Genomic DNA, 17,177 nt, shown 5'->3' with positions numbered 1-17,177 from the left:
AAGATCAGTCATGGTAAAAGAAAATAGATTGTTAGTCTTCCCCACCCTGGGGAAAGGAACCAAAACTGAAAAACCATAGCAAAGGTTACCACAAATATCAGCACATGAGTCTTAGACCCCAAAAATACTAGGTTCACTAACCAGCTCTGTATAAATGCTTCCCTGATTAGCTCTTTCTCCTGAGGTCTCTGGTTTCTATCCTGTTACCATAGCTCTGGTTCCCATCTGCTAACCTTGCTGCACACCTGCACCTTAAGCAGAACTTTGCTATCCTACTCTTCCAGTCATTAATAGCCCAGCAGCCAAGAGCATTAGCTTTTACACAGGAGCACACATTTTGTATATTTGTCCTTTTCCTGGTTTTCTGGGGACACTGCATCTTTTAACCAAAAAAATATTTTTTCCTTCACACTTTATTCATATCATATTCACACTCTCACTCCTGTTACACACAAAACAAGAAAATGTAGAACTGCAGAGCGAACTGATCTCAAAGGGCAAAATACCCCCCCACCCCACCCCACCCCCAACAGACGCACCAACCAATTGCACTAAACTTTACGGCTTATACATTGATATAGTGGAGAGAGTTTATCAGATATTGATCAATACAGGTATTGCAACTGACCTTGCTGAATACCTGACCACTGCTCATTTGAGGTTTTTGGTGAATGTCACTTATTTCAACTTGATATGAAGTGGAAACCAAGTAAAATGTGAGCAGTCTTTTGGTGTTGTGAGGTTAGACTAGAAGTGTGCCAGAAAGAGCATGAGAGTGTCTCAAAGTTTTGCAGCCAGAGCTGACAATGTTACTTTAATTTTTTTTAAAGACTGCAATTACTTCACGTGTCCATCCCATCCCTCAGATATAACTAATGTATAATAACAGTAGTGACTTACACAGAGCCAGACAGATGTGTAAAGCAGCTCTTGAGCACCATTTAAAAGCACTACAAGTGGGGAGGCTGAGTAGATGGTGGTGTTGTGGAACAAAGTGAGGCTATGTCTACACTACCGCGGTAAGTCAACCTATGCTACGCAACTCCAGCTATGTGAATAATGTAGCTGGAGTTGACGTACCTTAGATCGAGTTACCATGGGGGGTCGATGGGAGAAACTCTCCTGTCGACTTAACTTACTCTTCTCATCAGGGGTAGAGTACAGGGGTCGACTGGAGAATGATCTGCTGTCGATTTGGCGGGTCTTCACTAGAAGACTACTACACTGGCTGTAGTATAGACCTGCCCTGAGAATAATTCTCTCATTTTAGATAGTACTTTTCTCTAGCTCTTTAGATTGTTTCAGCAGGAGCTGTAATGGGGAGATGGGTGCTGACCACACTGAACTTTTCATTTAACAAAACTCCACGTCCAATTCCACATTTATCTCCTGCTTGCCTTGCTGCTTGTCTGACTCTAAAATGGTTCTAAGCCTTTGAGTGCTACGTGCTGCTTGCTGTTGAGACGCCTTATTTGCATTGTTTAGCTGGGAACGACGAGTTGACAACATGGGGAGAATTTATTATGTCGACCACTTCACTAGAACAACAACATGGCAACGACCAACATTGGAATCTGTCCGGAATTATGAGCAATGGCAACTTCAACGCAGTCAGCTTCAAGGAGCTATGCAACAGTTTAATCAGAGGTTCATATACGGGGTGAGAAGTCTATTCTGATATAGAGAAAAAATGTATTATGGAGCCCTCCCCCCCCACTCCCAAATGCCCCCCATCCACCTCCACTACAAACAGATCAAACTTTCTTCCCCTTCTCCTGCATCCCTTCTGCACAGCTTTGTGAAGGTGCACACACTTGGGCTTGGCAAGGGGCTGTCAGAAGATTGTACCCTGTAAGGATGCCAGAGTTAAAGTTGTGCATTCTTTTAGGTGTATGGTGGCTGTGTGTTTGTGATGAGGTGTGTCTCTCTGAATGTGGGAGTAGAGGATGGTATGTACAATTGGAAGCCTTAATTTATTTCCTTTATAGATTCATAGATTCTAGGACTGGAAGGGACCTCGAGAGGTCATCGAGTCCAGTCCCCTGCCCGCGTGGCAGGACCAAATACTGTCTAGACCATCCCTGATAGACATTTATCTAACCTACTCTTAAATATCTCCAGAGATGGAGATTCCACAACCTCCCTAGGCAATTTATTCCAGTGTTTTACCACCCTGACAGTTAGGAACTTTTTCCTAATGTCCAACCTAGACTTCCCTTGCTTTTGTTGTTATGCATGACACAACTATAACTGACAAATGGTAGTGTTTGCTGTATTGTGTATATAGCTTGTGAAATATTTCTCATGTGGCAAAGTCCACCGATTTACTGAGAAAGGTCAAAGTGGTTAGAAAATGGTTCAATACCAGCTATGGTTTAGATGTTGTTGCTAGCTAGCAGATGATGTGGCTTTTTATGCTGGTAATGTTTGGAGACTTGTTCAGGTTAACTCTATTTGTATTCAGACTTAAATGAATTCTAAATCTTAGTCACTTCACTATGTAGTATCTTCTCTTGGTTGGCCAAAGATTAGTATGGGAAGTTCACCCAGAGGAAGCAATTGAGGGATTTTATGCAGGTAAAATGCAATTATAGCATGTGAATGGGAGGAAAAAAAGGGGAGTTAAGCAATCCAAAATCCACCAAATACTAGTGAATGGTAGACTTTGACTGGACATCTCCAAATACTGCTTGCAGTTAGTTTAGCAAGACAGGTGATGTAGGTTTTTAGTTGTTACTTACACACCCACATTAAGCTACAAGAACAGAGCAGTGTGTTCCCTGATTGTGTTAGGCCTTCATGTATTGGATTCTGAGGCTATGTCTACACTAGCACTTTTGTCTGTATAACTTATGTCGCTCAGGGGTATGAAAAAAACACACCCCTGAGCAACATAATTTACAGTGACAAAAGTACCAGTGTGGACAGTGCTGTGTCGGTGAGGGAGCTTCTCCTGCCAACATAGCTACTGCCACTCATGAAGATGGTTTTATTATGTCGACGGGAGAGCTCTCTCTTGCTGACATAGAGTAGCTACGTGAGTGATCTTATAGCAGCACTGGTACAGCTGTGCCACTCAAACCTCACTGGTGTAGACGTGGTCTGAGACTTGCTTCCCTTCTGTGTAGGGTGGGGCACTTTCCAAAGAAAAAAGTTTAATATTTAACCCCTTGGCATTGCAGTTACAGTTAACTATACTAATTGCTGCAAAATATGTTAATAGCACTACTCTGAGCCCCTAGTTTCAGGTGGTCAAAGAGTGTTAAAGAGCCCAAATGAATAATCAGTTTGAAATAAATCTATATCTTTTCTGTAAGAAAATTTTTTTTGGACAGTGATGCCATATGTAGCACTAGCAAGAATGCAGTTGCTTTAGTGAGAGCAAATTGGTGGTGGGTGGTCATGATTAATGCACCATTTTTGTGTGTGATCTGCAGAACCAAGATGTTACCCCCACACAGAATGCAGAGTTTGATCCTCTTGGCACCCTGCCACATGGATGGGGTAAGTCTTATTCAAATGGTGTTTTATAACATAACTTAAACATTAAAACATACTTCTGCCAAATTATTTTACCAAATGTTTTTGATCGTGCTTTGCTTTTTTTTCTTTTTTGAAATCTGAATTTAAATCCCCTTTTTATTAAATATAATCAAAAGTACTATTTAAGAACCAGCTCCTGATACGGTGTATATGCAGTTCCATAAATAGATTAAAAAGTACCCAGTATTATTCTGTTACACTTCTAAGTTGCAACTGACTTTTTTTTAAGTGTCCTTATCATACAACATGGACTATTTCCTGCTGCTGTTACTGCCTTAACCATTTTAGTCATACAGATTGTTTTGTATTGTTTCTGGTAGAGAGCCAGTGCTTGGAAAGTTTTTGTTGGTTTTGGTCTTGAAAGCATTTGTATAGTTCTGCCAGCCCCTTTGTGAAAAATATTTCCCGCATAATTTCAGCAGTCAATATTGAAGGAACAAAATGGACACTGTGTAGAATCAAGCACCTGAGTTTATTACGCACAGCATTGGCGGAGTGTCACCTTGCTTATTAGGCTCAGAGACACTGCCAAACAATTGATTACAGTGAATTATATGGATTTTCCATGGGCGGAGGGAAGTGACGGGGTAGGAGGTCCCAAGCCCCTGGATAGGTCTAGCAGCAAGACAAGATAAGCACAGTTGCCAATAGTCAAAGATTACATAATGTCTCCGCCCATGGTTTCAGGTTAACAAGTAACATACAATTAGTACACAGGTGTTTTTCTTTAAACAATGTATAAACTGTGTTAGTATAAAATATATATGTTGAATTCTGGTTTGGGTCCATAGGAATGAAGTAGCTCCTTTGATTGTCCAACAGGTACATACCTTGGGATTAAAGCAGAAAAATATTGAAAAGTATATGGCAATAGAAATTGTCTTTCAAGTTGCTCATTTGTGCTTCTAAAGGCAGACACTGGTATCTGGGAAGGGGAGGAGGATGCCATATCTCATACTGACATGCTTGAACCTCTTCCATAAACTCAGCGATGGTGTGTGGGGAGAGCATGGTTACCTCCTTTTGCAGAGGAGTATACACAGTGCCCCTTTCATTCCTCTGGTCTATTTGCGGCTTCAGATAACAGTGCCAATTTCTGCTCCCCATCTGGCATTTTGCTGACCATGCATATCTTAGTAAAAGCAAGGTTGTCTTTTTGTTTGTTCTGCTTCTCTTAGCTAATATTGTTCACTGTGTACTCACTCCTAAATGATACACCTATGCTGGCAAAACTTTGTAATGTAGACTAAGCCTTGTATTCAGGTGGTGGGGTGGGGAAAACAAGATGGTAATCAGAATGATGTCATTTTAAGGTTGTATACCTTTACTTGGCAGAGCTAGACATGGATTTTTTTATAACATTAAAAAATTGCAAATCAAACTTTTCAAAAGTTTCAAACATTATTATTTGGAATTCTCGTCTTGGAGGTATGCGAGATAGTGCATTAAACTGGCAGGCCCACATGGTGCCTTTTTCGACACGTGTGGTATTTCAGAAAACACTGCTAATTAGTTTGTTTGCTCCCTCCCCAAATCAAATCTCCATGTACAGTAGAATTCTGCTACTTGTATAACCTCCTTACAAACATGCCTCTGCACGTAGGCTTTTCCTGTAAAGCTGAACTAAAATGCTTATTACCTGCCATGGCCTGATTGCAGGGCTCTGTTTCTCCTGCAACACCTAAAACATAGTGAGGAGCTCATATTCTGTACTTACCTAATGTTGTCAAATTGCAGAAGACTGAATCTTGGTGTTAAGTAAAGGAGAAATGGATTTTCAACAGCATATGTGTATAAGTGTGTGCATATGTTCCTAAACATGTTTTAACTGTGTGGGATAATAATAAACATCCATATTTATTTACTTGGGGTGTAAACATTTTTCTTTTGCTGCAGTTTTGGCTCATATTTGAACAGGGGAACGGCTTTCACATTCATGTGCTGCCATACTTGTATACATGTCTGGTGTACCCAGGCACATTTCTTAATTCGTCCATTAACCAGTTAAACTATATTTGAGGGCCCATGGCAATAACCCAGGGAGTTGGGATTTATAATGGCTCATGATGGAAGTTGGTTTTCCTGTGGAGAAAACCACTTCCATTTTTTCCTCTCCAACTAAAAATAGTTTGTTTTTTTCCCCCTCTCTGAATGGGAAAATAAATAGTATAATAAATAACTGTACATATGTGGATGTTTTTAAGTATAGTTTTTGTTAAAGATGGAAGGCTCAGATTTATTTAAAAATAAAAAGATCAATATTGGTATTTTAATTTTTAAACATGGAAAAATATCTGCATAAGCATTCCAGAACAGCCAGCAAAAGTAAGAAAAATTCTAATTAAGGTAAAATGCAAATCTGGTTCTTCCGTGATAAGTTATCTTCCTTTGGGCATCTGCTGAAGAAACCTGTTTTTAAAATAATGGGAGGGGGGAAAAGCTTTTCTACTTTTGTTGTTATAATTAGTCATAGTAAATATATTATGTTGCTGTCCAAAAGCCCCACTTGGGTTTGGGGCCCCTTTGTGTTAGGTGCAGGGCCGGCTCCAGGCACCAGCCCACCAAGCATGCTCTTGGGGCGGCACCTGGAGGGGGGCGGCGCGGCGGCCCGAGAGCGGGGCCGCGACTGGGCTCGCCGCCCTCCCCCCGGCGCTCTGGCCGCCGGGGAGAGCGGAGCCGCAGCCGGGCTCTCCGCCCTCCTCCCGGCGCTATGTCCGCCGGGGAGAGCGGAGCCGCGGCGGGCTGGCCGCCCTCCCCCAGGCACTCTGGCTGCCGGGGAGAGCGGAGCCGCAGCCGGGCTCTCCGCCCTCCTCCCGGCGCTATGTCCGCCGGGGAGAGCGGAGCCGCGGCGGGCTGGCCGCCGGGGAGAGCGGAGCCCCGGCCGGGCTCTCCGCCCTCCCCCCCGGCGCTCCGGCCGCCAGTGGAGCCGCGGCGGGCTTGCCGCCCTCCCCCCAGCGCTCCGGCCGGTTGGAGAGAGCGGCCGTGGCTGGGCTCGGCACCCTCCCCTACCGCACTCCCCGCCGGGGGGGGGCGGCGGGAGGCTTTTTTGCCTGGGGCGGCAAAAAAGCCAGAGCCGGCCCTGGTTATGTGCTGTACAAACACACAAAAGAAACAAGTCCCTAAAGAATATCAGATGAACACCTTAAATATTGTTTTTCGCAGCGGGTAGGTTACGGTACACTTCAAAACATTCCACTAGTACTCGCATTAAAATAGATTTCTGGTGCTGAGAAACTGGTAAGAAATGATGGGTTTGGAGAGGGAATGATGAAGAATCAGATATGTTAAATTTGAGATTGAGGTGCCAAGAAAACAGACACTGCCACAAGATGTCCAACTAATTGGTTATTTGAAGCATAGTTAGCGTGAGGACTAAACTTGCTGGAATTGAAATTTCTTCACTTTTTATTTCTTCTTAGAAAAGAGAACTGACAGCAATGGCAGAGTGTATTTTGTCAATCACAACACACGTATCACTCAATGGGAAGACCCCAGAAATCAGGGGTAAGAATTTTTAAATCAGTTAAATAATTTCAAATGGATTTTTAATGTGTTATAATTATTTTAGTTGAACGCTAAGTTCCCTCTAAGCGCGGCCATGCTGCAGGCTGTCAAGGACCGTGCATGCATGCAGCCACGGGGGCCCGGAGAGCACAGAAGTAGGTGGTGGGTGGGGAGAAAATTGAGTCGTGCAGGGCTGCGGAGAGAGTCACCTCTCCTCTGGCCCCATCCTCGGAGCTGCCGTGGAGAGGCAGGGAGAGACTCTCTCCCCCAGCCCAGGTGCTGCTGCTGCGCGGAGAGAGGGCTGGGGTGAGTCCTCTCTACCCGCTGCAGCCCTGGGGCAGCCTGCACCCCAAACCCCTCATCCCTGGCTCCACCCCAGAGTCCTCACCCCCAGCCGGAGCCTTCAGGCCCCGCACCCCAAGCCCAACCCTCTGCCCCAGCCCCTCGCGCACCCCATACCCCTTGTCCCTAGGCCCATAACAGAGCCCTCACCCCCCTGCACCCCAAGCCCAACCCTCTGCCCCAGCCCTGAGCCCCCTCCTGTACCCCCAAACCCCTCAACCCTGGCCGCACTCCAGAGCCCTCAACCCCCCGCATTCCAACCCTGAGCCCTCTCCCTCACTCCGAACCCCTCAGCACCATCCCCGCCGCACATCACCTCCATATTGGTGCACATAACAAAAATCATTCCGCACATGGATATAAAAAATTAGAGGGAACATTGGTTGAAAGTGAGAAGTAAGAGGCATTTCTGACAACTGAAGCTTGGAGTGTACCTTGCTGCCCTCTATCGGCTTTTCAGACAAGACTCACTTAAAATGTAGAAAGTGATACAGAACTAAAGCAGAAATTATTAAAAGGAACATTGCTTGCATAGCAGGAAAACAGTTAGGAAAATCCAAGTTAACAGCAACACCTCTTTGCAAAAAAAAAACCCAAACCAAACAAAAAACTGTTACCAAGTCAAAGACCAAATGGAAATGTTTCCATTAATAGAGAAAATTAAATAGAAATAGCCTTTTAAGCAACCCTGCCCTTAGGGCTTGTAATTCATACTTTACAGCATAGCACTAGAGCAGGGGTTCTCAAACTTCATTGCACCGCGAACCCCTTCTGACAACAAAAATTACTACAAAACCTCAGGAGGCAGGGGACTGAAGTCTGAGCCCGTGCGAGCCCCGCTATCCTGGGCGGGAGGGGCCAAAGCCAGCTCTGGCGACCCCATTAAAACGAGGTTGCAACCCACTTTGGGGTCCTGACCCACAGTTTGCGAACTGCTGCACTAGAGCATGAGACCCAAAAGTTAAACGTACTTGTCTTTTTTAATTATTTATTTATTGTCCAAGCTGAAAGAACTGCATAAAGTAGACAGGCAGCATAAATAATGCATGTTAATTTTAAAAAAACAAAACAAAAAACCCTATCTGTCAGATTAAGATGACGGTAGAGTGGAACTGAAGTTCCCTTAAAGAAGGTGGAGTATTTCTATATATACCTTTAGTTTATGAAACGTAGAACTTGAGGGAAATGTGCAAGCCTCCTGTTAGGAAATAATACAAATAAATAAAAACTACAAACTACTGCTCAAAAGCTCTTGGCCTCCTGGTGAGGCATGCAATACCTTCAGAGTGACTGTGTGGAAACAATATGCTCTGAGAGCAAGAGTTACTGCAGGGATGTTACCAGTCAGATCCTCCAGTTATCATCCCAGGGACTTCCAGCAAAGTGTGAAATGAGAACCCCTGATATTTTTGATGGTTAAATTTACCACACAATGTTTGAAGCCATCCTAAATGATAATGGGTCAGTATAAAAGGAACAGTATTATTTTGCTTTTGCTTTGAAGTTATCTTATCATTTCTTGGCAATTTTTTCAAAGATCTGTGCAGATATTAATGGGGTGGTGATATCTCTGACATGCTATGTCTTTCCTCTTTCTGACTTCCATAATTATATGAATAATAGCAAATGCTGTTTAATAAAATTACTGAGATTTTTTTTTTAAAAAACTGGTTATACTGTCAAACAAAATTCTGCATGTTGAGGAGAGAAAACATCCAGAAACTTTACCAGCTTTCTTCAGATTTCTATTACCTATTGGAATTTATCAAGCTGATATTGATTATTCTCAATTGTGGTATCTGGCATTAAAATTTAAGAGTAAAGCCAAGTAGAAACAAATCAAACAGAAAATTCCTCAGAGAAATCACCACAAATTTTCCAGAATTTCTGCTAATTTGTGTTGTCCCTGTCCATGATCAGCTAACAGAATGTATTAACTTGATCAATTATCTTTGTATTTTCTTGTGTCCCATAGTCAATTAAACGAGAAACCCTTGCCAGAGGGCTGGGAAATGAGATTTACTGTGGATGGCATTCCCTATTTTGTGGATCACAATAGAAGAACTACAACGTATATAGATCCCCGCACTGGAAAATCTGCTCTGTAAGCCTTTATTCAAGAAGACAAACTATATTACACTGAGCTTTTTTAGATATGTGTCATTTAACAGGTATTGCCAAGTATGTTTTTTTTGCAGCAGGTTTTTGGCATACCAGTAGAGCTTTTAATTTTCCATATTTCTTCTACTGAGGATCTTCAACATACTTGAATGTTCTCTTCCCCCTACATATGCCATATTTTGAATGCTTTACAATTCCTAATCCTTGAGGCCCCTCTGATGGCTGTGATCTTTCCAGCCAAGTACTAGATAAGACTCTTTGGCCTCTAACTAAGCCACTCAGTCAATAAAAGCTATTGTGCTTATGCTGTGTCCTCCCTTCTCCTTCTGTGTGTTTCAGTGTGCAGGTAGATGCAAATTCAGGCCTTTAATATATTCTAGCATTCTGAGAACCAGGAGTTGGATGTATGTAGAATTGACATGCTAACTTATGTCAGGTTGGGTGGAAGTAGATTGGAATTTGGGGTTGGCATTTAGTTAATTTGTTGAAAGAATTTTCTTGTTAACTTTTGGTCAACAAGACATCTTTTTTTTTAAAAATTGCATATGAACCCAGAATCTTTCGAATAGGTGCATTTTGAAAGTTAAAAATAAATTTAAAGTAAATTAATCTTAAAGATTTAAAAAAAAAAGAAAAAGAAAAAACCTTTTGTGAATGATGGCCTTTCCGAAGCATTCACCCCATTAGAAAACTGGTTTGTTTAACCAGCCAGGTAAACCACATAGCTTCATAACTGTAGTATTTTGAAGCTGTTATCTTGAATTTCAGCAGTGTTTCAGCAGCTTATTTTTTCTTCCTGTTTCCAGAGACAATGGGCCCCAGATAGCCTATGTGCGTGACTTCAAAGCGAAGGTCCAGTATTTCCGGTTCTGGTGTCAGGTAAAAAAAAAAAAAAAAATTAACCTTGGAAATGGCTTTGTTGAAATGCATCCTCTAATGCTGCATCCAAACAGCTTCAGCTGGGACCATTTTAAAACATCATTTGAAGCAATTTAGACTAATACAGTTGGTCAGCATAAGCTTTAAAACTCAGTAGCTACTAGACGTCAACATGGTTTTAAATTTTTTTAACACAAAGAAGGGTTCAGTTTTGTCTTCATCAGTGATTTTTGTGGTAACATTTCTAAAAGGCTCAATAGAAGAGTCTATTTCTGCTTTTCTTGTACAGAAGTTTGCCTGAAGGCATTTAATGGATTTCAGTGTAGATAATGTGGAGTTAGTTTCTGCTTTAATTCCATACTTGTAAGGCAGAAAATCAAAGTCTTCCTAAGTATTTTTGTACTTCGATATATCTTTAAAGCATCAAACAAATGTACTGTGTGGCAAAATTCTGGTGATTAGATATGCATTTTGATATGCAGGTCTTTATATTCCAAACCTCCCACATGTCAAGAGAATAAATCCCTTGGTCTTTAGCATAAGACCAAAAAATCTTAGGCTATGTCTATACTAGAGACCTTACAGCGGCACAGCTGTGCCACTGCAGCTGCACCACTCTAAGGTCTCCCGTGTAGCTGCTCTATGCCAACGGGAGAGAGCTCTCTTGTCGGCATAATTAAACCACTCCAATGAGAGGCCATAACTATGTCAGAGGGAGAGCGTCTCCCACTGACATAGCACTGTACACACTGGTGCGTCTGGTGGTGGTGAAACTATGCTGGTCAGGGTTTTGTTTTGTTTTTTTCACATCCCTGACCAACAAAAGTTATACCCACAAAAGTGCTAGTGTGGACATGGCCTTAGACTCAAAGGATAACATTTTCAAAAGTGTGAAGTGACTTAAACGCCTGAGGAGCTGTCTACAGGAACAGATAGTTTGCAGCAAGCTGCAGTGTGAGCTACCCCCACTGACCTGCCAGGGACTAGCTGCCTGTATGAACCCTGCTGATGTGCATTAACAGTTTGTTAATGTGCTTTGATTTAGTCCTATTTGAAAAGGAACTAGATCAAAGCGCATTAACAGGGTGTTAATGTGCATCAGCAGGGTCTGCAAGAATAGTTAATCCACACCAGGCTAGTGCAGGGTAGATCACATCCCCGCTTGCTAGGAACCAGTTGTTCATGTAGGCAGGCCCTCAGCCTCATTGACTTTCATAACTTAGGCCAGGTCTACACTACAGAACTATATTGGTATAACTGTCGCTCAGGGGTGTGAAAAATCTGCACCCTGAGTGATGTAGTTATACTGACCTAACCCCCCCCCGTAGGTTGTCCTATGTCGACAGGAGAGCTTCTCCCATTGATATACCTACTGCCTCTGGGGGAGGTGGATTAACTATGCTGACGGAAGGAGGTTTCCCGTAGGCATAGTAACGTCTTCACTAAAGCGCTACATTGGCGCAGCTGCACCACTGTAGCACTTTAGTGAAGACAAGCCCTTAGGCCAGTGGTCCCCAAACTGTGGGATGCACCCCCTGAGGGGAACATCTTGGGGCGGAGGGGGAAAGCCAGCCTCCATAGGGGGTGAAGAGGGAGCATCACCCAACTCTGCTCCAGTCCCTGCGCACGGCCCCAGCTCCGCTCCCAGTCCAAGCCCTGCTCCCAGCTGCAGCTCGGCCCTCTGCTCTTGGCTGCTAGCTCCTGGCCGCAGCCTCCAGCCTGGCCACAACTTCGCTCCCAGCCCGGGGGAGGGGAGTATGGACACATTCCATTCCGGGGGGCAGAGGGTGCACAAGAGGAAAAGTTTGGGCACCACTGCCTTAGGCTCATAAGTCGCTCAGAATCTACTTTGAAAATTAACAGAGACATTGGCATCAATAATTTTGCAGTTTGTATTTTTTGTGAGGAAAATAAGTGTAAATATAAATCAGTTTAAAACTGTGAACAACTTTCAATAAAATTTGCGTGGGAAGTTTCTCTTGTTGAGAACGGATTATAGATCTAGGAAGATTATCACGTGCTAGGTTATTATATTAGAACCTGTTTAAAACTATATCTTGGGATCAAATATGTCATAGTGAGATCAAAAGCAAATTATTACTTTAATATAAGCGTAGTGCCTTAGGCCCCATTGTGCTAGGTGGTGTACAATGAACAAAAGGACAGTCCCAGTTCTTGGGAATAAGTTAAAAACTCAAAACATTGATTTTGTTTTTCTGTTTCATACAGGCCAGACAGATTCTCCAGTCCCTTTTCTAATTTCTGTTAATTTTGTTTGAATGTTTATTCAAAACACTTATTTAAAAGCTGTATATATTTCACTTTTGAAACATTTTGCATTTCAGCAACTGGCTATGCCACAACACATAAAGATTACAGTGTCCAGAAAGACATTGTTTGAGGACTCATTTCAGCAGGTATTGTATTGTTAACACATGCTTGCTTACTTTGTGTACAAAGTGGTACAGGGCAAATGTTTTGAACTTTGTAGCTGAAAGATAACATCACCCTTAATCTTTTGATAACTCATTAATGATGGGCTCCTAGGGGTATGCAATTTCCTTCTCCTACAGGATGTTGTAGGTCTGCTCAAGAGGACCAGTTTGTACAGTCCCATGCCCTGCACTGGCAAGATCATAATAGCAAGAAAGAATACCTGTGGGATACGGAAGGGCAATTGATTCCAGTAGCAACATCCTCTTCCTTACCAGACAAGGCAGTAGTCTCTTCTGTTCCTAGCAAGCCTGATGATTTCAAGATTTTTCCAGGACCTTTGTCATATGATAGAGATCTTGGAGATTCCTGTGGAGGTAGTTCAAGCAAATCCCAAAAATTAATGGACATTCTGCACTCCTGCATACCTGGTAGACTTGCTATGCCTGTTAATGAAGGGATATTGGAATTGGCCAAAAAAAAAAAAAGCCAACTGTGGCAGACCACAGAATCTGTGGTATCCATGTCTTAAAGAGCAGATAGATATTGTGAGATCCTCTCCCAAGGGGCTGAATATTTCTACACCCACCCAGTTCCGGGATCCCTGGTAGCGGTGGTGGTGCACAGAGGGTCCAAAAACTAAGGGCCTCCAAAAATAACACAAAGAAACTTGCTTTGTTTGGAAGGAAGACCTATTCCTCTGCAAGTCTGCAGATGTGTATTTCAGACTATCAGGCACTTCTGTCAATGACTACATCAGTTGGGGCAAGGTATCACAATTTTATAGGACAGCTCTCCCAAGAATGTAGAGAGGGTTTGAAATCCATTTTGTCTGAAGGTCAACCCGAACATTGCTGAGGCCGTTACGTGCTTATGATACGGCAGCATGTTCAGTGGCTACTTCCATCAGAATGCACAAGGCTTCATGACTCCATTCTTCTGGAATACCAAACAAGGTCCGAACAACGATTGAGGACCTCCCATTTGAGGGTTTGTGACCTATTTAATGCCCATACTGATGAAGCCTTGCATTCTTTGAAGGATTCAAGAGCCACTCTCTTCTTGGGACTACATGCCAGTGTCTAGTAGCAGGAAACAGGCCAGATCCCAAAGCTTCACGAGACAGAGGCCCTCTGCTTATTACTACAATCCAGAGAGGACACTGAAGCCACCAAATAGGAAGCAGGCGATCCAATGCAGGGGCCCTTCTGCCTCTTCCTTCTCTACTGTATGCCCCATGTGTACTTGACAGCAGTAAGTTGGACCCCATTGTTGAGATCTAGTCAGAACCATTCCAAGATCTCTTTTCCCCCATTTGGCAACTGCCATTTTATTTTGGGAAGCCTGCACTCTGATTACCTCAGACCGGTAGGTCTTAGAAATTATAAGCAAAGGGGTATTCTAATCAGTTTCAGTCACTACCCCCACCCTCTTTCCCCATCCATCTTCAAGGATCCCTCTCACAAGACATTATTAAAACAAGAAGTGGACTCCTTTCTAAATTTCAGAATGGTGGAAGAGGTGCTTGTGGAATTCAGAAGGAAGAGGTTTTACTTCCATTACTTTTTAACCCCAAAGAACAAGGGAGATTGGGACATGCTACTAGATTTGAGAGATCTCAGCAAGTTCAACCATCACTTCAAATTCAGGATGGTAACTCTGGCCACCCTAATTCCCTCCTTACATCTCCAAGGCTGGTTTGTGGCTCTTGGTCTGCGAGATGCCTATTTTCACATTTTGACTACCTGGCACACAGAAAATACCCCGGATTCCAAATAGGAGCCTCTCACTACCAGTACAGAGTCCTGCCCTGTGGTCTTTCAGCAGCACCAAGGATTTTCATTAATAACAGTTGAATTTCGTGGAAGTATAGAATTTAGCATCACAACTGCCGACAGCTAGGAAAGCTTTTAAAATGTGGCTTTCATTCCAAATTCAAGGTCTCATGGGAGAGCAAACACTGGTTGTCCTTGGACAAAGATTTATATGAAATCACCACATCGACTGGATTGTTGTGAATGTCTGCTGTCTGACCAAATCAGCACAGTCACAAATTTGGTATTATGCCAAAAATAGCACTAAGGAAATTGCTTTTTAGCATCCAAGTTTCTTCTTGGTACCAGACATAAATATGGCCTGTGTGCAAAGATTAATTTTATCTTGAAAATTATAATACATCTACTTGTGGGAGGAAACTGTGGAATGGAAAGTGTGAATTTGTAAACACATTTTAAAGAATTTATTTTGTGGCTTTTTTAGTTGTTTAACATGTCTGTTAGAGACTTCTCTCCTATTCTTCCTGGGTAGCTTACCATTTAGTGAGACATATTGGTGGTGCTCCATAGCCCTGTTTTTTCTTTTTGGATTCGCCACTGATTTGGGGTCCAGATTGTCATCCTTTTTATAGTTGAAAGACTATACTTGGTAGACTAATACATTCCATTTAACAATTCTTATATTCCTTTCTGTCTCACTTACTTTTACACCTTTCATTTTCTAATCTGCTAGATAGAAATATATTTCTGCCAAGTCCTCAAACATTTCCTGAAATGTTGCTTTATGCACTGCACCTAATTCACTTCATGGTCAATGAAAATATGATTTCCACACTATTGGATAGCAAATAGTAATATTCTGAGACGAGCTGCTTTTATTCTTCATAACCATATTTTTCCTTTCACTAAGATAATGAGCTTCAGCCCTCAGGATCTGCGAAGACGCTTGTGGGTCATTTTTCCTGGAGAAGAAGGTTTAGATTATGGAGGTGTTGCAAGGTAAACTAAAGAAATGTGTGTTTCACATAACGAATCAATCTGAACACCTCATTCTATGAATATCTGGTGTGGAAGTTTCTCACAAGGAGATACTTTGTTTGCTGTATTTTTAAAATGCCAATGAGAGTTTTTTCCCCCTCTCTCTATATATCATCACCTCTGCAGCTCTAAAATGCATTGTCAAAACTATTGTAGGAGGATGTGTCTTCCTGTTTGAATATATATTAAGTTTAAAGTGCCTCAATAAAGTTTAGAGCAAGCATTTATGCAACTCTGCACAATAACTCATAAGACAAAACCATGAACAGCAGATTAGAGATTTATTGAAATAATGAATAAGAAAGCATTTAATAAGTATTTTCAAATTTTGTTCCATGTGCAAGTCTTTTTATAGTACTTAAAATGAATATGTACATACTACTTGCAGATCTGTTTTTGCTATACTTTGTTTTTTTCATAATCAGCATTACAAATTAACCTTATTTAGTATTGTCAGTGTGATGTAAAATGCAAGATGACAATATTGTGAGGAGAAAGACAGTAGTATATTTCATGCGATTCACTCTTTAACCTGGAGATTATACTTGAATTTTAATTTTGCAAATAAAACACACATGCTTGCTACCAGGAAATTCTAATTTGTATTTAGTCTTAAGGTTAAAAAGTGAATTCTTGAACTAACACTCCCAGCAAAGAATTGGAAACAAGTTGTAGTATAATATGGATACCTCTTCCACAAAGGGTGGTGGTGATAATATTTTTAAAAATATGAACCTGTCAGAATTGATCTCTACCAGATTTCCTGCTTCTCTTAGGAAAGCAGCACTTGTAAATACCCATCACAGAGAAAAGAAATTAACTTTCTAAACGAGAAATGCTCGCTGAACTTAGACACCCAGGCATATGTTAATTGATACAATAAACTACATCTGAAGCTTAAGTCAGTGATGACCTCATTTGAGAACTAGCCAACTCTGGACATTAGATATTCTACTTTTTTGAGCTGCATCAGTTAACCATGTAGCATACTGACACCTATTGTGTGCTAGCAATAGGTAGCTTAATAATTTTCTAGATAGGCCAGTTTTAACAGTTGAACACCAGCCAGTCCCTAAAATAATTTTTAGCATATGTAGTAGCAAGGATACTTTCTAATGTCATCCCGTTTTTCTTTTGAAGTGTTCATGATATTTTTGTTTTTTGTGTGGTTTCAGGGAATGGTTCTTTCTGTTGTCACATGAAGTGTTGAACCCAATGTATTGCCTATTTGAATATGTAGGGAAGGATAACTACTGCTTACAGATAAACCCAGCTTCTTACATTAATCCAGACCACCTGAAATATTTCCGTTTTATTGGCAGATTCATTGCCATGGTAAGTTCAAATAATCCGTGCACATCCACCATAGTGTGTGTTTATTTTTAAATGTCTAGTTTAAAACACAGCAGTTGTTTCAAATCAAGAGATGAACTATTTAGTGCTTTGTTGCCAGATGGCTGGCTGTAACAGCTAATACATTCAGATCACATTTTGAGGTGTGCCAATAGTAGTGATGGTATTACAGAACATCTTACAACACCT

General features: G+C 41.8%; 1 protein-coding gene across 1 annotated transcript in view; it reads left to right on the top strand.

Annotated features, from left to right (window-relative positions):
- ITCH (itchy E3 ubiquitin protein ligase) overlaps window positions 1-17,177 on the top strand; it is a 114,196-nt gene that overhangs the window by 83,360 nt on the left and 13,659 nt on the right. The window contains 8 exon segments of the mRNA XM_026656790.1: window positions 1,486-1,660; window positions 3,438-3,504; window positions 6,963-7,047; window positions 9,365-9,493; window positions 10,317-10,389; window positions 12,735-12,806; window positions 15,508-15,596; window positions 16,811-17,098. Coding sequence (XP_026512575.1) covers window positions 1,486-1,660; window positions 3,438-3,504; window positions 6,963-7,047; window positions 9,365-9,493; window positions 10,317-10,389; window positions 12,735-12,806; window positions 15,508-15,596; window positions 16,811-17,098 — 978 coding nt within the window.

This window comes from Terrapene carolina, unplaced genomic scaffold (assembly GCF_002925995.2).
Source record: "Terrapene carolina triunguis isolate 2854851 unplaced genomic scaffold, T_m_triunguis-2.0 Scaffold233, whole genome shotgun sequence".
NCBI lineage: Eukaryota > Metazoa > Chordata > Testudines > Emydidae > Terrapene > Terrapene triunguis.
The sequence above is the reverse complement of the archived record's forward strand: the minus strand, read 5'-3'. Positions and strand labels throughout refer to the sequence as shown.